Here is a 10,663-nt window from a genome sequence, read left to right as displayed (position 1 = left end):
ATTAGAGTGCCTCTCTCCCCTGCACAGCATTAGAGTGCCCCTCTCCCCTGCACAGCATTAGAGTGCCCCTCTCCCCTGCACAGCATTAGAGTGCCTCTCTCCCCTGCACAGCATTAGAGTGCCCCTCTCCCCCACACAGCATTAGAGTGCTCCTCTCCCCCACACAGCATTAGAGTGCCGGAGGTATTTTTATGCTCCTCCAGACTTATATTTCTACCTGAACCTGAGTACAGGGATTCGTTGACAGAGTACGTATTAGTATGTGAGGGATAATTAAGACACCATCTGTCCAAGAACTTATCTTGATACGGGGTGGTAATACATGAGAGATACAGTACAGGTATAGGCTAAGTCGTCGACAGTTAGGTCGGAGTAACTGGAACAAATGTTAAATGGCTGCGTGTTAGTTAGTTACTGGGCGGCCTTACTAAGGTTCACAGCCCTTTTATATAATCACGGCTTCCGCCCACTACTGAGGTCTTGATCGAGTGCTGTGTCACGTGATGTTGTCCAGACGCTGACTCAGGTCTAGTACTTCATCTCTACCACGTCTAGTGAATATTGCATCTTACCAACAGATTAGAAAATATTTATATTAATAGAATGAGACGCCTGATTGACATCGGGCACCTCCCTTCTTTCTTGAAGATCGTCCTCGATCGTATAGATTCAAAATAAAATAAAAATGTCTTCAGAACCTACGGTCAAAATTGCATCTCATACTTATACTCTTAAGTATTCAAAAGTAAATGTTTTCAAAGTAATTGATTAATATATGAGGATACATTTCCTTCTCTTGACAATATGAAAACCCCGAGTATGACACTTGTAGAAGAAAAGAACGCGTCCATCTCCAATGCAATTGGGGAAAAAATCTAGGAAACTCCTTGTGTTTTTAACGCTATGTTCTTAGGCGTTATGTCAAAGTTATAAATCATTACATTTATATGACATCAACGCAATTATTGGTTAGTTATGTTCTGTTTGAAAATTGTTCCTACAATTTACATCATAAAAACTGCATACACTGAATTCATCAGGTTAGAGGAATATTTTTAAAATCAATTTTTTCGGATATCAAGATGCTGGAACAATCGTGCATAAATATTGAATTGAGATTATTACACAAAATAATGAGGATAATAGCGTTCACAGAGAAATGATGTGAAGTACAAACTAAAGTGGAGTATATTTGGGGGGGGGACATNATGCACCTGTCTCTTATACACATCAGATGTGTATAAGAGACAGACCCTCCCCCCGCCCATGATGTAACCCACTCCCCTCTTATTGAATGTCATTAATGTTAATTATTATTAGAAAAAGAATGAATAAAATATGAATATATAAGAAGAATAATTATAATTATTATAATATTATTAGTCTTCTTAGAATAAGAAGAATAATTTTAATTACAGTGAAGGAGCTGGGGCTTCTGCGCTCACTGGGGCGCCTCACCCCCGGCCCCCCGCAGGTACCCCCCTCACCCTGTTCCCCCGCGGGTGGTGGGGGGCGGCGGCTGCCCGTGTGGGGGCGCCACCGCCAGATCCTGGACGCCATCTCCCGCCACCAGGTGGTGCTTGTGTGCGGCGACACCGGCTCCGGCAAGTCCACCCAGGTGGGGCAGGTGGTGGGTGGGAGGTGGTGGTGGTGGGTGACGGGTGAAGGTGGTGGTGGTGGGTGGAGGTGTTGGGGGAGGTGGTGGGTGGTGCGTGGTTTTGGCTGGTGGTGGTGGGTGAAGGTGATGGAGGCAGGTGGGTATAGGTGGTTAGAGGGAGTGTAGGGGGCAGGTGGTGGCTGGAGGGGCAGATTATAGGCGCCATGAGACAACCTGAGTGGCACTATTGTCTTCAGGAATCTTCCTCCAGGAGGTACGGCGATAAACGAGGCAGAAGGATGAGCTGGTCATGAGAAGGACCTCTGTTGCAGTGTGCAGGTGGTCTAGGGCGGTCATCTTGAGACAGCTGGTGAGCTGGTGGCCAGCGTGAAGGCAGAACTCTGCACCACCTGTAGGCTCGCGACGGTGGAGACAAGGGGCTACCCAATTAAGGGAGCGCATTTAAGGATTTGTCAGCGCTTATTTATTAAGTGCCGCCTGAAGATTGGATCCCCTGGCTTGCCTCCCACGGGATACGGGACTAAGACATTTTTATGGACATCCTACCTCCGTCCACCGGGTTCTTGTCCTCGTGACACATATGCTGGATGGCAAGCTCTCATAGCAGTGACACTGTGGACTCATAGCTAACTAGCTCTGCTGATAAATAGAAGAGGATTTGTTTCCTTAAACTACTCTCGGACAGATTGGTCGGGTGATGGTGGCCGAAATGACTTCATTTGAGAAACTCTCGCTGGCGCCAAGCAGGGCCTTTAGTATGCTTATGAAGCTGGCGGCTTTAGATCAAGGCAATTGTCTTGACGTTTGGTATTACATGTGACTTGCAGGATAATTGGAGTCTTGCTTCTTGGGATGCGAGCGTTGACTTTGATGGCGGCAGAATGAACTGTGGACTGGTGAGTACCGGGAGTGATCATGAGACAGAGGACTTATCCGGAGCTATGGTCTGCCTTTAGGCGGCGGGACAGGCGGACGGAGACGCCAGACTGCAGCATCGCTGCAGGTCCGTCTATAAGCGATGTCTATAGTCTCGGGTGGACGACAAATATCGTGAGATCGTCTATGTATGAGGCGATGTTGGAGGGCGGGACTGGTGTATGTAAAGGGTTGGGGAAACATCCAAACCCTTGGGGAATTCCCGTATGTATGCTCCTGGAAAGAGATTAGGATCTAATTTATAGGCAAAAAACGAGCCTGACTCTGAGACAGCAACACAGCCAACGGACCAAGTTGTGGTGTAGGGTACATACAGCGATAATGGATATGAGATGTGAGTGGTCAACTCAATCGAATGCTTTCGACACCATTTCATCGTCGATGAGAGGATGGAGAGTGCCCTCTCTTCTCCCTCTGTGCGAAAGAGGGAGTAGAGTTACCGGGTTACAGACTTACAGTAGAGTGACCTGGTTTGAAGCCGTGTTGGACTGGGAGGTGGCCATGCAGGGTGGCTGTGAGGTCGAGAAGCAGGAGCTACTCCAAAGTTTTAAAAGCTGGGCAAAGGAGTTGAATGGTACGATTAGAGAAGCCTTGATCCCTCGCTTTCCTGGGTTTTGCAGTGAGGATAGTTTTCTCGAATGGCTAGTATGGAAACAAAGATGTTGACGAGGTTTATGGGGAATCGAATATCTCTTGGGCCTAGGTACTTCAGGTGGAGAATCGGTCTTTCAGACCATCCGGCCCAGCGGCCGTAGATTTGCTTGCCTATTTCATAGCAAGTTTGACAAGCTGATCTGTGAAGGGTAGGAAGTCTCTGTCGAGAGGGTGGCCCGAACAGATTTGAACTCTGAGGCGGCGGGCGCCTGGGACGTTGAGCCCAGAGGACGACCGAGGTGAACTGTTTGCGAAAGGCAGAGGCAGTCTCATGAAGTGAGGTTATAGGTTTGCCCTTGAGTAGAATAGGGTGGTTTAGAGGCTGACAAGAGCGTATTCCAGCTAGAGAACGAACTACATAGGTGCCAGCGTGTGTATGAGTGGGTGCAACTGTCGCACGTTGCTAGGAGGGCACACCAAAGGTCGTGAAGGAACTTTTGAGAGGTCGAGGTTTAAGATCTTGGGAGGTCTTTGGCCTTATGGGCTTATCTGACGTCGCGACGTGCTGTGAGTTTTCTGGTGTCGAAGGCAAAAGCGGGAGCGAAGTTCCTGGGGAAGACAGTATAGGGGTGCGGTGCTTTACCCCTGCGGTGGTGGTAATGCACGGTCTAGCTAGTGGCCACCCGCAATCAAAATGAGAGCAAGGAGTCATGGGTTCGAACTCCTGCCAGCTGCGAACATCGTGCGATGTCGCTTATAGAAAGGCTTGCAGCATGGCCGAGGTGCGTGCTGTCAGGCAAAGTCATAACCAGTCTCTTGAGCGTGACTGTACCGAGTGATACATGTTGTATCTTAAGCGTGATGGTAATTCGTGTTACGCATCTTGAGCTTGATCGTGAAGCGTGTTACGTAAGAGTATCCTGAGCGTGATTGTGACCGCCTTATATCACATCCACTCCCTCTCCCCTGTAGGTGCCGCAGATGCTGCTGCAGGCGGCCACGCAGGCGGGTCGCCCCGTGCGCATGCTGTGTACGCAGCCGCGCCGCGTCGCCGCCGTCGCCGTCGCTGAGCGCGTCGCCCACGAGCGCGGCGAGCGCCTCGGCCACACCGTCGGTTACCAGATCCGCCTTGAGAGCAAGTCCGTCCGCCATCTTGTCTGTGCCGCCATCTTGGTGTGCCTCCATCTTGGTGTGCCGCCATCTTGGAAGGCCGCCATCTTAGATGACAATAACAATGCTTCTGATGACAATAACCTTGCAATTATTGACAATCTCCATGTCATGATAACTTCTGCTTCTGATAGCCATGCTGATATCAATAACCTGATGTCCCTGACGTCAGGTTAAGCAGCTCGACGCTGCTGACGTTCTGCACGGCAGGGGTGCTGCTGCGCACCCTCATGGGAGGCGACGCTGCCCTCGCCACCATCACCCACGGTGAGAGGAAGCGCCCACCGGACCTTTACGTTCGGTGAGGGCCGTTTATTGGGTCCCGTTGATGAGGGCCTGCGTGCTTAAACTCCGTGTATAGAAACTGTTGACAACCACCACCACCACCTGTTGACCGTGGTCTTGTGTTGGCATCAACCGCCTTATGGTCATCCCGCTGTGCCCCCTGTCAGCGTTCGCCAGTATTGCACCAGATATTGTTATCTATATACATAATATGCTTATACCTCATCATATGATGCGTTTTAGATGCACGATAGAACTTTAACCCCTCCATTTGATGTAGTTTGTGTACGCGGTGAAACCTTCCTTAACCCTCGTCCTGGGTTGAGTTGGCCCACCGCATTCTGCGGTAGTTTTGTCAATGTCCCGCTGACTTTAGTTTAATTTTATAAGTTTAGTCTATTGAAGAATTGTGCGTTTGGCGACGTTTTCCTTTTGGAGATAATCAAACTCTGAATCTAATAAAAAATTTTGCTGTGTATGCTCGGTTATATTTGGCTTACTGCTTTCTCTACCCATATCCCCATTTTTCTGTCCATTACTCTCCCTCTTTTGTCTGTCCATCAGTGCTGGTGGACGAGGTGCATGAGCGCGACCGCTACATGGACGTCCTCCTGACCGTGCTGAAGGATAGCCTGCCTAAATACCACCACCTCAAGCTGGTACTGCTGTCCGCCGCCATGGACGTGGCTCTCTACTCTAAGTACTTCGGTACTTGCCCCATCATTGATGGTGGGTACTAGGAAGTACTTGTCCTATTGGATATTGGGGACCGGTGGGGGAGAACTGATAGTACAGAAGTTACTTGCCCCAATTGGCTGTGGGTACCAATGGGCTGAGGGTACTTGCCTTATGAGATGGTTAGAAGTGATGGATATTTGCTCCGTTGGGGCACTTGCACTTTTGTCGATCGTATCGGAGGTAAAGTAACTGATTTGTTTCATAAGTTTTTGGCGTGATTATTAACAAGGAGATCTGCCCCTGCACCACTACCGCCACCACCATCATTGTGAGCATGGGGGGCACTCGTTAATGTTAATGCATGGGGGCACTCGTTAATGTTAATGCATGGGGGCACTCGTTAATGTTAATGCATGGGGGCACTCGTTAATGTTAATGCATGGGGGCACTCGAGCATGGTCTGCGCCATGACTTTCCTAACGCAGTTTTTCTTCTACATTGCAGTGCCCGGGCAGTGCTTTCCTGTGACGGAATACTACTTGGAGGACGTGCTAAAACAGTGAGTGCAGTGGGCAGCGAGTGCAGCGGGCAGCGAGTGCAGTGGGCAGCGAGTGCAGTGGACAGTGAGTGCAGTGGGCAGTGAGTGCAGCGGGCAGCGAGTGCAGTGGGCAGCGAGTGCAGAGGGCAGTGAGTGCAGTGGACAGTGAGTGCAGTGGACAGTGAGTGCAGTGGGCAGCGAGTGCAGTGAGCAGTGAGTGCAGTGGGCAGTGAGTGCAGTGGGCAGCGAGTGCAGTGGGCAGCGAGTGCAGTGAGCAGTGAGTGCAGTGGGCAGCGAGTGCAGTGGACAGTGAGTGCAGTGGACAGCGAGTGCAGTGGGCAGCGAGTGCAGTGGGCAGTGCATCAGTGATTGATTACGATGTCCTGATTGGAAATGACCATGCAGGGCATGTGTGAGTTAAAGAGATCGCAGTTTGAAACAGTGTACAGTAACCCCCGCTACTCAAGACGGGAGAATGAAGTTGAAGTTCTCCAGGAGCTTCCAGACGACGTGGGCTGGAGAACATCGACTTGGGACCAGAAGTCATGGATAGAAGCATCAAAGAACTAGTGACGTTTTCAGCACCAGGACCAGATGGAGTTCCGGCAGTACCGGTACCTATTGATAAAGAAGTGTGTCGGGGCAATGAAAGAGTCGCTCACAATGCTCTGGAAAATTTCGTTCAGGGAGGGAATTATTCATGACAGCCTCAAAGTATAGGACTGTCAAGGTGTTTGAGACGGTGGTGGCCAGAAGTGTTGCTCAGTTTATGGAAGAAGCCGAACTGTATAATAATGAACGACATATTTTCCGGCGAAATCGTTTCTGTTTGTCGCAGTTATTGGAACACAATCACCGCCTTGTGGCCTACTGGAGGAAAGAGCTGGCGTAGAAGTGGTATACCTAGACTTTTCAAAAGCCGTTGACAAAGTTGAACATGAGGTGCTCTTCAGACAGCTAAGGCTTTTGGGGATAGGACGGAGCCTGTTGGGGTGGATCCACAATTTTCTTACAAATAGAGTACAAGCTTTTGCAATTGGAAACTCGAAATCGAGAGAAGCGAAGGTAAAAAGCGGGGTCCCGCAGTGCTCAGTGGTTGGACCGATCCTCTTCCTCATCCACATTGCAGATATTGACTCAGAACTCACCCACGCATCTACATCGTCATTTGCGGACGATACAAGAATGCTGATGAAGATCACATGCAGATGACCTAGACTGCGAGAGGTTACAGGATGATCTATCGTCAATCTACGATTGAGCCCTAGTGAATAATATGCAATACAACGGCACCAAGACTGGGATGCTGCCTCGCTATACTTAGCATAAGACGGTACAGAAATCGAGGAGAAGCAACTTGTTCGAGATCTCGGCGTGTTGATGAGTGCCGAAGCCACGTTCGATGAGCATATCGAGGAAATAGTCGCGTAAAGCAAACAACGGCTTGGTTGGATCTGGCGAACATTTCGAACGACAGCACCAATGATTATATACCCTCTTCAGAGTCGTCGTCAGAGCATTAGCATTAGCGGTATGAGAGAGCTGAACCTGAACTACTGGGAAAGGCTGAAACACGTGGAACTGTACTCACCGGAGAGAAGAAGGGAAAGGTATATCATACTGTACACTTGGAAGATGATAAACGGACTGGCTCCCAACTTTGAGAGTAAGACCTCCAAAATAATGACATATTACAACGAAAGAAGGGGGAGACTGCATGTGCAGGATTCCCCCATTTAATAACCGAGCCGCGGCCAGAGTACAGACTCTTCGTGAGGGATCACTGTCCGTGGTAGGACCGAGGCTCTTTAATGCCTTGCCAAAAGCGCTGAGAGGAGGGGAGTTTACCCTTGCAACATTCAAGAGACGACTGGACAAGTGGTTGAGCAAGATCCCGGATTGTCCAGTAATGGGAAACTACCAACAGCAAGTGACAAGCAACAGCATCTTGCATCAGCTGGCCCAAAGGAGGGCAAATAGACGGAACACGTCCAACGTTGCATCCGGGACCCGAGGGCGGGGTGACCTGCCTAGTGACGTCTTGGAGACGGAGGACGACGAAGGCGGCGCATCAGCGTGACCGGGGACTACGAAGTTCTGAACTCGTGATGAAGTCATGAATGAGCAATGCGTGCAGTGAATAGTTCGTCAGTGAGCAGCGCAAGCATTGTTTAGCTTTTATTTGCCTGTACACAGAGATGGTAGCCAATAGTATTAGCGACTAATATTAGCCTATACAATTTTTTGAGCTTTTTTGTTCTTCTGTGCTGAGTATCAAGACGCGGGCACTTTAAGTCGTTAGAGTTTGTGTCGAACTAAGTCGATATCTCCGTCCTTCACTGTTTTTCACCAACATTCTATATGATGATTGATAGTTATTCATCCCCTCTGCTATATAATATTAATTTCGCCGACTGCTTTACAAAAAGCCTCTTCAAACTCACTATTATTGTCACGTTCCAAATTCTTTCACCAAGCGCAGACTTCACTCGACGGCTTCTAGCGACGCACTGGCGTGTACAGAGGAGAAATACTGTCTGCCAATACTTGCCTCGTGTATAAGTCTACTCGCCTCTAATATTAGCCTCTCTAATTAGCCTCTAATATTAATATTAGCTTCTAATCTGCCTATATTAGCCCCGTATAGAGGCACCATTTACGTGGCGTCTTGATGTGCGTTCATGCAAATGTAGGCTTGAGAAGCAGCGACTTTCCAGGATAATTTTTTGAAAATTTTAGGTCCGTTGTCAATTTTAGTTGTACATGATGTGTACACTACCATTTATCTCTGTGTATTATGAGTGATATGTGTGTTCTGTGTGTTGTACTCATTCACTGCACTTTGCACAGCACTGCGTACAGCACCAAGGCCATGACTGAGGCCCTCAAGAGGCTCGACAAGAGGCAGGAGGCGCGTGCCTCTGAAGACGCTTGGTGCTTGCGTCTCGGTGCCTCCACCACTGCTGTGGCTGAGGCTGTGGCTAGTGCTGTGGCTAAAGCTGAGGCAGGGGCTGGTGCTGAGGCAGGACCTAGTGCTGTGGCTAAAGCTGAGGCTGTGGCTGAGGCAGGAGCTGGGGCTGTTGCTGTGGCTAAAGCCGAGGCAGGAGCTAGTGCTGTGGCCAAAGCTGAGGCAGGACCTAGTGCTGAGGCTGCAGCAACAACTGTGGCTGACGGTGGCGCTGAGGCTGTGGCTGACGAAGTGTCAGCTGGTCGACGCCAGGAGGCAGATGACGTCATCATCGAGGACGAGGCAGGTGAGGCTGCATGGACACCTGACGCCTGACGATGTCAGGTCGTCTTGCCTTCCTCGTCGGACGGTCTGACCGCCGTCAGGCTCGTCAGGACGTGACCGGCGCGACGTGCCTTCGTTGGTGTTAACTTAGGGACCGCGGGGCCGTGGCCCAGGCACGTCAGCCCCGCGGCCTCAGCCTGACGGCCTCATTCCTGTTGGCCTCAGCCTGACGGGGGACTTGTTTATTTCTGTTGTTAGGGAGGTTACTGAGGGACCAGAGGGTATGTGTGGAGGATAGGGTCATGCTGGGGCTGAGGGGACCAGAGGGTATGTGTGGAGGATAGGGTCATGCTGGGGCTGAGGGGACCAGAGGGGGTGTGTGGAGGATAGGGCCATGCTGGGGCTGAGGGGACCAGAGGGAGTGTGTGGAGGATAGGGCCATGCTGGGGCTGAGGGGACCAGAGGGTATATGTTGTCTCTTATACACATCTAGATGTGTATAAGAGACAGNGGGGCATGGCGGTGCAGTGGTGGGGCATGGCGGTCCAGTGGTGGGGCATGGCGGTGCAGTGGTGGGGCATGGCGGTCCAGTGGTGGGGCATGGCGGTGCAGTGGTGGGGCATGGCGGTCCAGTGGTGGGGCATGGCGGTGCAGTGGTGGGGCATGGCGGTCCAGTGGTGGGGCATGGCGGTGCAGTGGTGGGGCATGGCGGTCCAGTGGTGGGGCATGGCGGTGCAGTGGTGGGGCATGGCGGTCCAGTGGTGGGGCATGGCGGTGCAGTGGTGGGGCATGGCGGTCCAGTGGTGGGGCATGGCGGTGCAGTGGTGGGGCATGGCGGTCCAGTGGTGGGGCATGGCGGTCCAGTGGTGGGGCATGGCGGTCCAGTGGTGGGGCATGGCGGTCCAGTGGTGGGGCATGGCGGTCCAGTGGCTGGACATCTCTTATACCCCGTCCACAGGCTCAAACTTATCGTCAGTCTTGCATGTCATGCCAAAGTTTGACCCCGACAAGACAGAAGACTGAGGAGCGTCCACACGTTCCAACTTTCCTTCAGTCTCGTGCGCTCGCGGCAGTGGCGGAGCTATACCTGTATATGGTAGGTAGTGCTGCTCGCTGCAGTGATCGCCGTTCGTGCCACCAAAATTAGAGTATGGCGATGCAAACGTACGCGGTGGTCCTGAAAATGTTTTAAAACTATACCACAATGAGAGTTGATAGACAGCATCCCTATGTGCACCAGACTGACCATAAATTTGAGCGTGTGGACGGGACTAAAGCCTCAAAACTCCACCCATCCGTCTTACAAGACATCAAAATCAAGCGCATGTCAAAACTGAGATGACATAAAGACTGAAGATAAGTTTGAGCGTGTGGACGGGGCCTAAAAGTGGACGCTCTGCCTCCAGGGAGCGACGCTGCCGCTGAGATGGACGGCCTCCTGGAGGCGGCCTTCCTGGAGGACAGCGACGTCGCCTTCGCCCGCATCCTGTGCCTCGTCCTGACGGGGGACGTGTCCCCTGACCACCAGGTGTGTCCGCTGACCACCAGGTGTGTCCCCTGACCACCAGGTGTGTCCCCTGACCACCAGGTGTGTCCCCTGACCACCAGGTGT

At 51.2% G+C, this 10,663-nt stretch overlaps 1 protein-coding gene across 1 annotated transcript in view; it reads left to right on the top strand.

The window, feature by feature from the left end:
- The first annotated feature begins 603 nt into the window (after positions 1-603).
- The window catches only part of LOC108670483 (3'-5' RNA helicase YTHDC2), a 22,693-nt gene continuing 12,633 nt past the window's right edge, over positions 604-10,663 (top strand). The window contains exons 1-8 of the mRNA XM_047884301.1: positions 604-661; positions 1,419-1,618; positions 4,121-4,287; positions 4,491-4,585; positions 5,168-5,332; positions 5,786-5,840; positions 8,670-9,073; positions 10,458-10,599. Coding sequence (XP_047740257.1) covers positions 604-661; positions 1,419-1,618; positions 4,121-4,287; positions 4,491-4,585; positions 5,168-5,332; positions 5,786-5,840; positions 8,670-9,073; positions 10,458-10,599 — 1,286 coding nt within the window. The remainder of the gene's footprint in view (positions 662-1,418; positions 1,619-4,120; positions 4,288-4,490; positions 4,586-5,167; positions 5,333-5,785; positions 5,841-8,669; positions 9,074-10,457; positions 10,600-10,663) is intronic.

The sequence above is a fragment of the Hyalella azteca genome, unplaced genomic scaffold (genome assembly GCF_000764305.2).
Source record: "Hyalella azteca isolate HAZT.00-mixed unplaced genomic scaffold, Hazt_2.0.2 contig15124, whole genome shotgun sequence".
In the NCBI taxonomy this organism is placed as follows: domain Eukaryota; kingdom Metazoa; phylum Arthropoda; class Malacostraca; order Amphipoda; family Hyalellidae; genus Hyalella; species Hyalella azteca.
This window is presented reverse-complemented; position numbering and strand designations above follow the sequence as displayed.